Genomic DNA, 16,169 nt, shown 5'->3' on the forward strand with positions numbered 1-16,169 from the left:
TCTGCCACCAATCTTTGTATCACTTACGACCTGTATAGAAGTAAATTCTGGTTTATGTACGTTCTATTTTTATGTCACGGACAGTCAAAAAAAGCACTACTGTGTATGGTTGTGTATGTGAGTAATAAAATTTGAATTCATGAATTTATGCATTTTTATGCATTTACATTAATATAGCGATCACAGGGGTCCAAGCACTACTGAGCAAAGAATTTGAATCACATCAAAATTACATAAAAAACCACAACTCAGCTTTAGGTTGGTAAACAGGAAGAAATCAAAACAATAGAATATGCTGGGTGCCTAAGGTTTCTAAAGGGTAACAGAGTTCATTCAACTTAAAATGAACACAAAGGCACAAGGGCGTGTCTCCTTGTCTTTTGTAGATAAGCCTCTGTCTTCATAGTTCTGGGTTTTTGACTGATAAAGGCAAGACAATGACACAAATAAGTTTAAAAAACACAAGAAACACTAGTTGTCATCAGATCATTCTCTTGACAAAGAGGTGGCATCAGAGTGACATTCCTTTACTTTGGCTCATAGTCTAAAATTGCAAATGTAACATTGGGTCAAACCATTGTCTTTCTTTTACACACGGTGTGAGAGCTAACTGAAACTTCTACCTCCTCCTGAATTACTGCCATCAGCTCAACAGAGGAGGATCACCACAGAGTTTCATGTAAACATACTATGCCATGCTGAATTTTAAGTTTTGGTTGTAAATGCACTCAAAAAAAAAAAAAACCTATGGAAAACCACCCGAGGCCAATATTAAATACATAAAAGTAAAGTGAGTGCTTGCATTTAAAGGCACTTAGTGTTTAGAGGACATTATTGTAAAAATTGTCTTATTCAAGAAAAATCTGGCTACTACATGCTGGTGATTTGCTTAATCATAAAGAACTGACTTAATTATGTATGTAACCCAAATACGAGCAAGATTCCCACTTAAGTATTGAAGTAAGTTTTGGACTTAAGTCACTGACTTTGAATACTATAATTGTAAACGTGCTGGTACAAAAGGCTGCATGGATGGCAATGCTGAACAGAAATAGATGTACGCTAGAATTTTATTTGCACTAGATAATTACACTGTAAATTGAATTAACTTATTTGTTGTTTAATTTGTTATATATTTTGTAAAGCAACTTTGTGTGTTAGAAAGGTGCTATATAAACCAAATAAATAAATAAATAAATAGGTTGGTTGTTGGTTGGATGTCTGGTTGGTTGCTTGCTTGGTTTGTTGGTTGGTTATTTGGTTGGTTGGTTTTTTTAGTTGGTTGATTGCATTGTTGCTTGGTTTGTTGGTTGGTTGATTAGCAGGTTGGTTTGTTGGTTGGTTGGTTGATTGGTTTGTTAGTTGGTTGGTTTGGTTGTTCGCTTGCTTGGATAGTTGGTTTGTTGATTGCTTGGTTGCTTGGTTTGTTGGTTGATTGATTGATTCAATTTATTTATACTCATAATAATAATAATATTACAATTTAATGTCAATTTATTTATACTCATTTTTCCAAAGCTTCATCATTTGCTCCTAACATAAACATGGTCAACAGGTTACAGGAGTAAAACCTCCTCTCCTGAGATGTACTTAGCTCATAATGCATAAACATACTTCTTTTTTTAGTTTTAATTTTTATCACAAATTAATTTCTGGTAGTTGTAGCCATTGTTATAGCCATTGAGGCTACTAGTCTCTAATTTATCTAATATAATATAATCCAGAATGAGCATATATCAATGTTTAGCATGTAGTATAAAACTTTATTTATTGTTGCCTTGAGGAATGAAAGGACAACCGTTGGATGATCTCATACCTGTGTGTGTTTAGATCCCTGCGCTGCCGTAGGCTCTTTGATTTGGAGTCCAGGAGGTAGGACGTGCTGGAGCAGGTGCTGTCAGTATTACACATGAGAGTCTGCAGGAAGGGGAAGAACCCTGCGCTCGGGAGGTTCCTCGGGGCCGCATAGCCTGAAAAAAGACGAGATGAAACATTTGCTAAGGCCAGCTAGTGTGCACTTGTAAATATTTCTGCATCATGCAGGCTCCAATGTCGTAAGATTTTACTATGTGTAGTGTGTTGTTGAGTTAGCCGTGATGCTGGTTGCTTAGCATGCTATGTTACACTGCAATCTGCTGTAATCTGAGCTCAGAAAAAATGAACTTCCAACACAGAAAAGTGCAACAGAGCAGTCATTCACCGGGAGTTCCTGACAAATAGACCTGACAACAAACTGGCAGAGTGCACAGATTTCCCTTTGCATCATTTTCTACTTGACAAAACTCGATTTTACTTGATAAGTAGCTTCTGCTAACTTTTGTAAGATTTTTATAAGTAAGATTTGTCACACAATTCCATTGATTTCATGTAACATGGAAAAAAGATGCATTATTCTTTGGGCACATGATGCTCTTGGTTGATGGGTGAAGAGACTAGCCACAGGAACAGGACCTTGCTCTGGTCCACCCTCAAAGGTGTATCACATGTAGTAGTAAATTTATGATGGTTTGATTTGATTGTTTTTCCTGTTGTACATGCAAGTTTATGAGGTTTCTTGCGTGCTCGACCCACATGGCGTACAAGTGTAACACAAGACTCGTTTTGTTTTCAGTGAAAATGTACAGTAATCTGCTGCTTTCTTTACTGACATACAAACATTTTTTCTTTAACATTAAATTTTGTAAAATGTTTTTGTACTGACTCCATTATGTAGAAGTCATAAAATAAAAATCTATGACAAAGTTTGTACAAAAAAAAAAGGGGGGGTGCCAAGATTTTTGCACCCTATTTTTAGATTTAGCACTGTATATATAATATATATATATATATATATATATATATATATATATGTATATATTCTCTGCTCTAATAAATCATTTCAATAACCCCATTTTCTGTGTGTCTTTCTGCACATAATCACATTTTTAACTAAAAAGTAAAGCCTGATTCTCAAACCCAGAGGAAACACCTGACATAGCATGTTTTGAGAAAAAAAATAGTTTGAATTTCCACTCTTGGAAATGTGGTTTATCAGGTTTATAAAGATATTTTTAGGTTTAATTTTCAATTTTAAGGTTTATATGAAAAAATGATACATAATTTGTTAGAGCAAGAAATAAACTTTTCGTGATGTGATTGTGAAGTGGGCGGAGCTTTGAAGTTGCTAACTTTCAGACTAATAGATCTCGTCTGAAATCTGAAAAAACGAAGTGATGTGACCAAACCTCTAGTGCAGCTGTAGTGTCACACCCTAAATACATATTTCCATGAGGAGAAGGTGCTGAAACCAAACAGGTTCTACTCAAAATGTACAAAATTTCCGTCTGCTGCTTTAACCATGCCACTCCTAAATTCCTCCAGTCCACCAAAAAAAAAAAAACCACGCCTTTATATATCCATTAATACTTTTTCCATTAGTAACCATGCAATTCTAAATATTTCCTCATACTGTACTTTCACACCCACGATGTGTACATTACATTCATATTACACACCTCATTGCTATTGAGATTGGATCTGTCTATCTGTCACAACCTACAAAGTACATCTTATCTGATCCACCGAGGCATAGAGGAGACAGGAACGGTGGGACCGTGACGCTGAAGGGTTCATTGAGTATTTCTGCATCATTCAGTAGGAATCGATTCATTTCTCTAGATATCAAATAAATCCCCAGTTTTCTTATCCTTCCTCTGGACATACAGTAGTCACCACTGTCACTGTCCTCTGTTTATGTGCATTAAAGTGCATTGGGAAATTCCAATTTCGGTATTCACGTTCACGTTACGCCACTGCACATTTGGATATTTGTCCAATCTAGGACTATGTAAAAAACTGGCTTGGGTCTGTTTTAAATTTTTTATTTTTTTTTTTAAGATGTTGTGTCACTTCCAGTATGTGCTTTATCCTGTCAGGGTCACAGTGGATCTGGAGCCTATCCCAGGAACACTGGGTGTGAGGCAGGAATACACCAGTCCATCACAGGGCACACACACATTCACACACTCGTAGGGGAAATTTACTGGAGTCAATCCACCAACTGGAGTGTTTTTTTGAGGTGGGAGGAAACCCACACGGAGAGAACACGTGAAACTCTGCACAGACAGTAATCTGAGCTCAGGATCAAACAGGAGATCCTGGATCTGTGAATGCAACCCAGTGCGCCAGCATGTCTCTCCTGAGAAAAAAAAAGCAGATCTGCTTCACATTAAGGCGGAAAATCAGACTTGTGTCACTTAAATTTGGTAATGTTAATGTAGCAAATAGCAATTTTTTTAAATAAAATTATAATCTGTATACTTGTTGATCCCCTTCCTGATAAAGAACCATCTTCTCTTAATGATCTTTAACCATATTCCCTGGATGTCGTGTATCTACGCAGACAAGAGCTGCACAAAAGGAAGAAAGAGACCACAGAAAGCACGCTGACTCCCAGCGGAGGCCAATCATGAGGCAACAACACTGTGTATAAGAATAATACCCCAGTGGAGTTTGGGTTTGAAGCGGGATCTTGTTGCAGCCAGCTTTTCAAGCAAAACACAACTGAGCTCCCGGCTTTTTCACGCCTCTTACTGTATCACTGTAAACAATACACGGAAAAAACACCACCACGACACCAGGCCAACTAGAGAAACCCACAAACCATCATAACATCAGCATTTTCTATTATTCCAGTTATCATATCCATGAAGGAGCATCACGATATTAGGTGTGGCTAAATTTGTTACCGCATATATGCAGATTAACAAGACACAGAACGTCTAAGGAAGGTTCTCATGATAGTGAAAGAGCCACAGCATCGCATTACACCTCAATCCACCTCCTATTGTGCTCGTTCAATGGAAAAAAAACCCCACAATGCTTTTATTAAGAGTGAGACAGGAAGAAGCCTGTCATGTACCATGATTTCTTTACACTCTTACAGAAATAAACGTTCTAAAAATAAAAGTGTCTAGTCATCTAAAACGTTCTTCTTGTGCTTTAACCCTCTAAGACACAGGTTTTCCTTATCAGAAAGAGTTCCAGGTAGAACACGTAACGATGCAAATAACCTGTGTGGTTAAAAATAAGCATTTGGTATATTCATATTAAAAAAATAAAGGTTAAATGTAAACAATACAACAATAGAGCTTCCTTATCAAACGAGTTCCAGGTAGAACCCTGTTAAGAAGTAAAGAACCCTGAACTATGTAAATAGCTCCTGCAGAACCATTTTATATCTGTAAATGAACTGGTGCCATCAGTTATAGCTCTTAATGTTCCTTTGACTTGTTTCTTATAGACCGGAAGCCTTATAGGTTCTATATAGAACCGTACAAACAAAAGTCTCCTTATGAGAACCCTTTAAAGAAGCAAAGAACCTACTGTGGCTAAAAAATATTGTACATTCTTAGAAGAAATAAAGGTTAAACCTAGAGCTCTTAAGGTTTCTTTGGCTTGTTCCTTACAGGGGGAACATTTACAGCTTTTATGTAGATAACAGAAAGGGTTCTTAAGGAAGCAAAGAACCCATAACTATACAAATAATCCTTATGGAAAACTTTTAAATGAGTGCACGTAAGCTCATTTACAGTACATTCTTAGAAAAAAATAAGCTCCATCTATTTATCCGTAGTGTTTTTCTTGTTTTTATCCTGTAAGGTTCTATGTAGAACCATACAACATGGGTTTCCTTAGAAAGGGTTCCATGTAGAACCCGTAACTATGCAAGTAACCCTTGAGGTTAAAAAAATGAATATTAAAAAAAATGTAGAGCTCTTTGTTAAAAGAGATTTCTTTGACTTGTCCCTCTTTGGACCGCCTTGTAGGTTCTATGTAGAACCGTTGTACAGAGAGTTTTCTTATCAGAAAGGCTTCAATTAGAACCTCTTAAAGAAGCAAAGAACTTTTAACTAATCCTTGTAGAGCCTTGTAGAGTGCACATGAACTGGTTCTCTAATCTGTAAGGTTCTATGTAGAACCATATAAGAGAAACAGTTCCAGGAGGAACCCATAACTTGGAACCATAACCCGTGGGGTTGAAAAAGACATTTTGTAGATTCTTAGGAAAAAAGATTTCAGTTTAATCCAGAGCTCTTAAGGTTGCTTTGACTTGTCCCTCTTTGGAAACTCTTACAGGTTCTATATAGGACCTTATAGCAGAGGAGTTCCTTATCAGAGAGGGTTCTAATAAACCTAAGAATCTGCAACTATGAAAATAAGCTTTGCGGTTAAAAACATTTCATACATTCTTAGAAATGGCAATATGTAAAGGCAAAATGTTGAGTTTTCCTGACGTGTCCTTTACAGGGGGGAACCCTGATGTAGAACCGTACAATGGAGGGTTTCTTTATCAGAGGAAGTTCCAAGTAGAAAAGAACCCTTAATTATGAAAGTTAAGCTTACTGAACCCTTTTCTAAGAGTGTACATGAACTGGTACTCTTCTAATTTATGTGCATTCTTTGGAAAACATTCATAGAGCCGTACAACAGAGGGTTTCCTGATCAGAAAGGGTTCCAGGTAGAACCCATAACTATGCATATAACCCTTTGGGTTGAAAAAAAGTCCATTCCTAAAAAAATATACTTACTTTCCCCTTACAGGCGGGAACCCTGATGTAGAACCGTACAACAGCAGGTTTCTTTATCAGGGAGAGTTCCAAGCAGAACCCATGTAAGAAGGAAAGAACCTGCAACTATGTATTCATGTGGTTAACAAACATTTTGTCCCTTTGGTGGAACCCTTACAGTTTCGATACAGAACCACACAACAGAGGGATTCCTTCCCAGAAAGAGTTCTAGCTGAGCACATTTAGGATGCAAAGAACCACTAAGTATGCTAAAAACCAGCTTTTTTATAGATTGCCTTTGCAAAGCTTTAATAAACTTTATTATAATGAAGATCTGTTGTTGGGTTCTACATAATGATTCTCTTTATTCTCCTTTTTTTTTCCTTTACACAATGTTCACAGTTAGATAAAAACAAACATTGTGGAACTCTCCGTGTCAACATTGCCACGACGGAAACTGTTGCAGGAACGTTGTAGGAATGTTTATAACAACAGAAGATAAAAACATTCTCAGAACATCCATTATTTAAAAAAAAAACTAAGAAATTGAAATAAAAAGGAAGCAAAATTTCAGAGAACTCTAATGTTCAGAAACGGTTCTCAGGAATGAGACTACACTGTTGCTACATCCGCAAATGACAGATCTAAGCTTGGGCACTAGCAGGATCTACACTCTTAGAGGGAAAAAAGGTTCTACCCCATCTTCTGGGGGAACCCGTAAATTTTCTACGTAGAACAGAAGGTTCTACGACAGAGGGTTTTTATTTCTAGAACTAGAAAACCAGAACTGTTAACTTTCAACAATCCTTGATGAACGTTTTTTGTAGACGTAGAAATTCTGAAATCTCTTAGAAAGAAAAGTTTCATTTAAAGCGTTCTTCAGTTCAGAGGAACCATTAAAGGTCCTACAACATTAGAGAACCCTACAACAGAACAGGAAAACCCTTTACAAAGCTAGAACCCATAACCATCCAAGTGTTTCATGATTTATTTCATAAAATGAGAGAGTTCTGAGTGAGTGTGTGTTTCCAAACCAGCGCAAATCCCATACTCATTCAGGAAGTGATGTCAGAGAGTGAAATGAAATGAAATGAGGTCTCGACTTACACGTGTCTTTGAGTATTGGAGGAAATTGCGAGCGAGTGATGGCTAAGATGATGAAGATCACTACAGGCCAGATGAGGAGAACCAGAGACCAGCCCTGAGAACCAAAAATCACACGTTTAATAAAACTCCATTTCTATATTTCAGACCAACAACCACTCATTTAAAATCCCAGCGTGGGGAAATACGCACCTGAGGAACTTCGTTACTTAAATACTATTTTGAAAGATTTGTACTTTACTCAAGCATTAATGTAATTGAGAATACTTTTACTTTTAATTATATTTCCAAAAAAAAAAAACCCTTGATTTTTCATCTCTTTCATGTCGACCGTCAAATTACTTCAAAGTGACGTTTTCTTTTTTCTAAGATTTTTTCAAAGTTTTGTTAATTAGTTTGTTAAATTAGTTAGCTAGTTAGTTTTTGTAAATGTTCTTGATAAATTAGATATATAGTTTTTAAATTAGCTTGTTAACTTATTTAGCTATTTAAGTTTTGCGAGTTTGCTTGTTGGCTTAGGTAGCTAGTTAAGTTTTGTAACTTAGCTTGTTAAATTAGGTAGTTAAGTTTGGTAATTTAGTTTGTCAACTTAGCTAGCTAGATAAGTTTTGTAAATTAGCTTGTTAAATTAAATACCTATTTAATTTTTTTTATTAGCTTGTTAAATTAGCTAGTTAGTTAAGTTTTATAGATTAGTTTGTTAAGTTATCTAGCTATTTATGTTTTGTAATTTATCTTTTTAACTTAGGTAGCTAGTTAAGTTTTGTAAGTTTGCTTGTTAACTTAGATAGCTAGTTAAGTTTTTTTAAGTTAGCTTGTTAATTAGGTAATTAGTTAAATTTTGTAAATTTTCTTGTTAAATTAGGTAGGTAGTTATGTTTTCTAAATTAGTTTGTTAAATTAGTTAGCTAGTTAAGTTTTGTAAATTAGCTTGTTAAATTCGGGATCGAGCATGATGAACTTGTGGCCAGCTTTTTCCATCAGTTAAAATATTTACTTTTTTATTTTGAATACTTGAGAGCGTCTAAATGTAGATACTCTTTGACTTTCACTCAAGTAGATTTTTGGCTCCGTATTTCTACTTTTTTACACTCGCACTTTTACTAAAGTACATTTTCCACTCCTGCTTGAAGCTCTGAAACTATAAACACAGTGTGTCTACTAAAATAAACTATAAACCACAAATATTTTGTTGAATTATAAAATACAAACTCTACTGAACTCACCGGCTGCCTGATGACCCCCAGGGCATTTTTCCAAAGAAGGAGTCGTAACTGCTGGAAGAATCCAGCCATCAGTGAGAGGAAAACTACTGACCCGGACGAGAGGTGGGATATCTTTAGAAACAGAGGAACACAAATTCATGTAATTCAGAGAGAAATAATATCATGCAAAATTATAACTACTCAAAATACTGAAAAAAAAATTCAAAATGAGGGTTGAAGGTAAAAATTATTCATGTTAAGTACCTCAAATTATAAGTAAAAAATTATTCAGGAAAACCAACAATCTGGAAATTGACAATTAAAAGCAAAATCATATTTTGAAAAAAAGAGGTGAATATTCGGAATCATAATCATAAATGTTCAATTGTTGAAAAAATAAATAAATAAAAAACAAAAAGTGAACAACTTTCAACCGCTGGTATCTTATTACCTGGTATCTCACATTTATCACAATAATAATAATAATAATAATAATAATAATAATAAAAATTGTATTTTGAAAATTAAAAATAAAAATAAATAAGTTTAATTAATGTTATTTTTATTAATATGGTTTTTGCCACTAATGGAAGGTTTAAAAGTTAAAACCCTTTCTTTTTTTTTATTTTTTATTATTATTATTTTTTTTTGTAAGAGTGAACATAATTTAGGAACAGCTTGAATAAATACCTTATCTACACTCGCCAAAATAAAGGTACCAAACTGTACTTTTCTCAAATCAAAAGGTGTTGATTAATTTTCTGTAACAGCAGCTCGGACAGAAGCTCCAGCTGTAACATAAATCACAGATTCATTAATATTATTAATGCGCTCTTTTATCGTTTCTATAGTAACAGCTCATTCACAGAGACTTGTACAGACGTTTATTTAACATTTATGGAAGTGAAGAGTCTCCAGTGTCAGTGCTTTGTAACAGTCAGGGGTGAAGCTGTAAGTTCAGGTTTTTCCGACATCTTCAGTCTTATGAACTTTAAGAGAGAGAAAAAAGAGGTTGGAGGGGGAACGACTGTTTATAGCTGCTATAACGTAAGTGAGAAGAGGAACTGTTCTTGTTTCACGGATGTTGCACAACATTAAATGTAACTATAAATGGATAAAAGGCATGACATGTTGTTCATTATTAAATTAAAAATGTAATTGTTGGCAAATTGTTGTGGTATAAGAGGAATAAAACACTTCAGGATGTGCTGTTATAGGAAAATAATCAACTTCGGAATGGTAACAGTAACTCCAGTCGTGGATTATTTTCCTATAAGAGCATGGCCCTTTGTGTGTTATTTCTTACTTGTCACCTTTAACTGGGAAGGTGCATGAAATGTACCTTTAATTAGCTTTTAGAATAATGTTTAACAGGTACATGTACTTTAAATAATGTATTTTAAATTAATTTTAAAGGTACAACATATTCACATTTCCAGGTGAAAGATACAACAAGGAAAACTACAGTTTGGTCCCTTTATTTCGGACAGTGTATAAATGATACTAATACAGGAAATTCTTACATTTCTTTCTTTAAAATGTCTTTATACATTTTTTTTCTAGTCATTTCACTAATTGTGGTAAAATTATCCAGTATATAGCGATTCATAAATTATGTGGCAATGTTAAAAGCGGACCAACCCGGTATTCTCTCCAGTGTCAACAATCAAATATCAAAGGTACAGCTTTGACTCATAATCTGTAATTTCATAAATTAGGGAGATCTGATTAGATTTGTGTATCCGTACCTCAGTTTCTTCAGGACTGCTTACGGGTTATCGGTTGTAGAAGCAGATGTGAGAAATCAGGTAAATCCTAGCAGAGCGTGGTCTCCATGTGAGCAGCAACCAAAACAGCAGCAGAAATGAAGAAAAGCAGACTAGACAGTAGTTCAGTGAAGAGGTTAATCCTGTAGAAGCTTGCGTTGCGGTGAAATCCGTTATAATGAATGAGTACAGATTTCCTTTCCTTTTCTACAGGTGCACACGGGGGGAATGAGCTTACCTGTGGACCTGTCGCTCTGCTCACACAGCCTGCCCAGCCAGTTCCTTTACTCGTCTGATCACCTGTGTGTGTTTGTGTGTGTGTGTGTGTGTGTGTGTGTGGAAGATTGAGTAAGAGAAATGACGCAAGTGTATGTTCAATGATCTGACAAAGTTGCGGTAACAATAATAATAATAACTAACTCTTTACTTGTATAAATATTATTTAATAAAGACTATAATATATATTAAATATTTTATACTTTATGCTTTGCTAATGTAATTTTAGTTATTATTAACGTAGTAACTAATAAGCAGTAGCATTTAATAATCATAATAATCATTTAATAAGCAATAAGTGCAGTAGTAGTATTAATGTTTTATATAAATTATAATATATATACATATATATATACATTATATAATTTGGTATTTTAATATGTAAGTAGTCATTATATCACTTGAATTTTTGTTGTTCATTAATATGTCACATTAAAGGTGAAGAAAGATCTGAAATGTTTTATCTGATTTCGTTTTTTACATCATAAAAGAAAAACTAAAATTTTAACAGGGGCGTGTAAACTTTTTTATATCCACTGTAGTAATAGCAGTATTTGACAGATCAGTGTTGAACCTCATGATCTTTTTTTCTGTTTTTTTTTCTTTAAAATTGATTTAAAATACTCAGGTTTTATATTCGTTTATGCTGAGGTCATCACATACTGTATTTTCATCACAATGTGCACATCATAACCGGGTATGAAGACAAATACAGTGCAGCAAACCCAACACAGCATGTTAACCTTCTTTTCAGTTATAATGAGTGGATGAATCCTGTTTTCATTCCCTCAGAAATCCAGAGATTTGCTTTAAATCATCCATTCAGAGATGTTGCTGCGAGGAAATCGGAAATAATTGCAAAGTCATCAGAACCTTACTTCTAAATAAAACACGACAGGGTGTGGAACGTCCACGAAACAAGTTAGCGCCTGTTCTCATTTACGTTCTAACAGCTACAGTATAAACACTTACCTCCTCACCAGCCTCTCTTTTCTCTCTCTCTCTCTCTCTCTCTCTCTATGAAACTTAGGCAAAAAACTCCTCGGTCCTGGAAAATGTCATAAAACTTAAAGTTACACCTTCGCCTCTGACACTGGAGACTCCTTCCATGTTAAATGTTAAACAAAAGTCCCTTCACTTTAAGAAAAGTTCGTATCGTATCATTTTACGGATTAAAGACTTTTTTCTTTTCAGGTAGTGTATGTGGAGTTTCCACTGAACATGTCTCTGTTTCTATAGAAACAATAAAGTATTAAATCAAACACATTAATAATAATAATAATAAACCTGTGATTTGCAGCTACACTACTGTCTGAGCTTCTGTTATAGAAAATGAATCTATCCAATCAGAATCCAGAATTCAGCAGCACTGTAGAGTGAAACATGAAGCATGTCTAACTTCGCTAGTAAATAAATAAGCTACTGTAAAATAAATAAATAAATAAATAAATAAAAATAAAAAAAAAACAATGTCAGTATGTAAGCAGGTTTGATCAAGACATAAGCATGTAACTGTAGTGTGTGTGTGTGTTTGTGTGTGTGTTTATATTTAGAAATACACAACACATTAAACACATATTCTTATACTGTAACAGATTTTATAACTTTTATAACTAACTCCTAACTTGTCCCCACTCAAAATAAATAAATAAATAAAATAATTTTAAAAAATAATCCGCACTTACACTGGCTCTTACACCTCTACTCTGTGCTCGTCTAGCACGCAATTAAAACCCTTGTATGGTAGCACTACTTGTATTGTTCTCTGCTTGATATATCGCTTTACTAAATGAATAAATATAAATATAAATGTAAATAACTGAGACCACTGAGTGAATGTGTTAGTTGTGCTTGCTTTGCTGTTACTGAGCACAGAGCTGGTGCTCGTACCCGAATCCCAGCCGTCTGTCTCACTCCTAATCACTGCTATTACCATGTGTACACTCAGTGTGGCCCTTAGCGGGTTATTTACAGCATCCAGGATTCAGGATCCAGTCCCTGTAGTGCCATGAGTCTCCTGAGACCTGCATTTCAGCTGTTGGTATTATCACTATGTGAGACGTACTGCTCGACTCTCTCTCTCTCTCTCTCTCTCTCTCTCTCTTGTGAGTTGTTTGTTTTTGTTTTTGTTTTTTTCCCTAAAATATTCCTACAAGCCCTTGCTCTATTTTTATAAACTGATTACTAAACTTCACCAATTCCCCTACGCATTATCACACATTCCTTACAGGCCTTGAGCTGAATTATGAAATTTAAAAAATTACATAAAGCTGCCATCTACCTCTTCCAGCACTCTTGGATTAATCCAGATGTTTTGGACTCCAAATGGACATTACGGATTTTCTGCAACCCCAAAGCCTTGACCACCATCCAGATTTCTAATATAGACCTAATGTTCTATACACTAACAACTCTTCTAACTACTATTTGTACATTTTACTGTATCAATAACATACATATGTGTAACGGAAGTGACTAAAAACCAAAAGCATATTCCTTGCACTGATTTGCCAGTCTAGTAGGAAGTGTTGTGGTGTGTTATAGGAAAATAATCCACCCCGGGGTGGTGTGATACGGTCCGGCGCTACGCAGCCGAGCCTGGTTTAAACTTGGTGCGTGATTACATATGAGTGTGTGTGTTCACACACTCGCTTGCGTATCTATGTACATCCAGAAGATTTAAAAGAGACATTCAGTAGATGACACATGAAAGCCAGAACATCCCTCTCTTTCAGGTTTACACGTCAAACTGTTTATCCTCAGCGATATTCAACACACTGACGAGCTCTGTCTCGCTTTAAAACTTTCCGCTGTCGTCATGATTGTTGTCATGAGCTGCGTCGCAAATCAAAAACCCTCACCTCACGTTCAAAAGTATTTACTAATCTAGAAAATCCAGAAGATGGTTAGTGTTAGTACTCAGTAACGGTCTAGAATAGTTCATAAGTATGTGATTTTATACACAATGCTAGTTTGTTTAGTGGAGGTAGATAGATGGGGAAATCTGTCCATTTTTTATTGCTGAACTACACTAGTGCAGCGTGACGTCAGCATGTGCTCCTGCTCCTGCACATAGTCAAAAAGACTAAAATAACACGTACGTTATTCATTTAAACGTGACTTGTCTGAATGTGACTCTCAGTACACTTCAAAATATTAGCACACAAAATCATCTTCAACATTTTTAATAACGATTTGTAAAATAAACAAATGAAACGAAAGAGAAGATTTATTTTGTGAAGCTTCTCTCACGACCCCATTTATAAAATCAAGCGACCTCCAAGTAGGGTCACGACCCCTAGTTCAGGAAACCTCGGACTAACCGCTTTTTATTCACTCTTCATTTAAAAGCATTTTTTTTATTCAGTAATGACAGTGAAGCTAATATTAAAGGTGTGTAGTTATGAGAAAGCATAACGTCACATAACTTACTAATTTTAATAATTATTTAAATGAATGTGTTAATTGCTCCTGGGAATTCCAGAGGTAAATTCCAGACGCAGGTGGATGTAGGCGTGAGATTAATCTTTATTAACAGACTCGTGGTTAGAACAGGCAGAAGTCAAAGGATTGGGCAAACAGAGTAAAACAGAGAAACTGGATCAAAAACACAGAGAAAACAAAACGATCAGAGCTACAATAGGAGAAGATTTAAAAAAAAAAAAAAAACTGGCATTAAATCAACTGAGTTGTTTGGATGTAAACAGGAAACAGGTGCGTTAGAGCTCAGGGGAGCGTGAGAGTTGTAAAGTCTTTTCATGAACGAGTGAAACTTTTTTTTAACAATGTGATGCTTTACATTTTTGCGTTGGTGCAAGACGCACAGGTTCATAGTGATCCATTTTTTTGAATATACATTTCATTTATTTTAAACAGTAAATGTTTCTTATGTACTGAATGTTAGTCGTGGTTGTGATTAAGATGTAGTAATTTAGCAGGTTTCAGCAAAAATGATGTTTTTGAATGAAATAGCAGACTACATTTACTGATTGAATGTTCTTGTTGTGTTTAATGGTGTACTCGTACTTATACAATGAAAGAATATTGGAGTGACATTTACTGAAGAAAAGCATTGTAACAATTTCCAAAAAAATTAATTTCCAAAAAATCAGTAACACTTTCTATGAAGCTCATGTTCATAATGCATTACATGGGATTTATAAGTATTAAATAGTCAGTCTTACGGTTCCATGAATGTATTTATAAAGATGCAGCATCATAAATACATTCTTGGATCCATAAGACTGACTAATTAATACTTATAAATCGGTGTATAATAAATTATGAACATGGGCATACATTTATTAATACATTTATACATTAATAAACAGTAATACTTGCTTATAAATAATTACACATGGGGCTATAAGTCATTATGAGCATGAGCTTCACAGAAGGTGTTACCAAAAAATCTTACTAAATTTAACTAAGTGTATTTTAAGTAAAGTTGACACGGCATCAAGGATTATTCTCATAAGAAATTTAAGCAAATTTTACTAGCAGTTTTCTTTTTTATAAGTAAATTTTACTCATACTTGGGTTAATCAAACTACTTCAATCTCAACACAGTAAAAAGTACACAATATCATTAGTACTTAACAACCAATAACACCTTTAATGGCTGCAGTAAAAAGCAGTGCGGCAATGCACTTATACTGTAAAGCCTTCATAAAGACTGAACTGGTAGAACCTCACATGACAACACACGCTCACACACACACACACACACACACACACACACCATACACCTGCCTGAGAAACCCAAAGAGGGTAAACCAGAATCAGAATCACTTTTATTGCCAAGTACAGTGGATTTACATGTACAAGGAATTTGTTTTGGTGCACTGGTGCTTAGTAATAACAGTAAACTACTTGAAATGAAAATAATATTAATAAGGTAAATGAATATAAAAATAAAAATATACAAATTTAGGAAAATAAAAATAGAGACATTAACTTACATTAGTGCAGGATGTGCAGAAGTGGGCGAGTGCAAATGCTCACAGTCTGAAGCAGGAAGGTGCAATATAGCAGTCTGAGTTGTGTGTGTTAATGTAACGCATATGAAAAAAAGCAAAGTGTGGTTTTTCCTTAATGTCCGTGGAGGCGGATAAGAGACCACGGTGGGTCCTGGGTATTGTTGATGAGGCCAAACCAAGAATACTCAACCTTTCCAAATATTTCATAACACAGTAGCTTTAGGCCTTAAAGCAAACACAAAATAAGAAATATTGAAAACAACCCATTTATAACACTCAGAATTAAATCCT

At 35.0% G+C, this 16,169-nt stretch overlaps 1 protein-coding gene across 2 annotated transcripts in view; it reads right to left on the reverse strand.

Moving 5' to 3' along the window:
• Positions 1-10,921, reverse strand: part of abca12 (ATP-binding cassette, sub-family A (ABC1), member 12) — a 125,125-nt gene extending 114,204 nt beyond the window's left edge. Inside the window, exons 1-5 of one of the 2 annotated variants that reach the window (XM_053234053.1) lie at positions 10,606-10,921; positions 9,548-9,648; positions 8,879-8,989; positions 7,656-7,749; positions 1,817-1,970 (exon numbers count right to left, since the gene is read on the reverse strand). In XM_053234053.1, coding sequence (XP_053090028.1) covers positions 1,817-1,970; positions 7,656-7,749; positions 8,879-8,947 — 317 coding nt within the window. In that variant the 5' untranslated portion in view covers positions 8,948-8,989; positions 9,548-9,648; positions 10,606-10,921. The remainder of the gene's footprint in view (positions 1-1,816; positions 1,971-7,655; positions 7,750-8,878; positions 8,990-9,547; positions 9,649-10,605) is intronic. The other variant, XM_034304457.2, reaches the window with a different exon arrangement.
• Between the last annotated feature and the right edge of the window lie 5,248 nt (positions 10,922-16,169).

The sequence above is a fragment of the Pangasianodon hypophthalmus genome, chromosome 5 (genome assembly GCF_027358585.1).
Source record: "Pangasianodon hypophthalmus isolate fPanHyp1 chromosome 5, fPanHyp1.pri, whole genome shotgun sequence".
In the NCBI taxonomy this organism is placed as follows: domain Eukaryota; kingdom Metazoa; phylum Chordata; class Actinopteri; order Siluriformes; family Pangasiidae; genus Pangasianodon; species Pangasianodon hypophthalmus.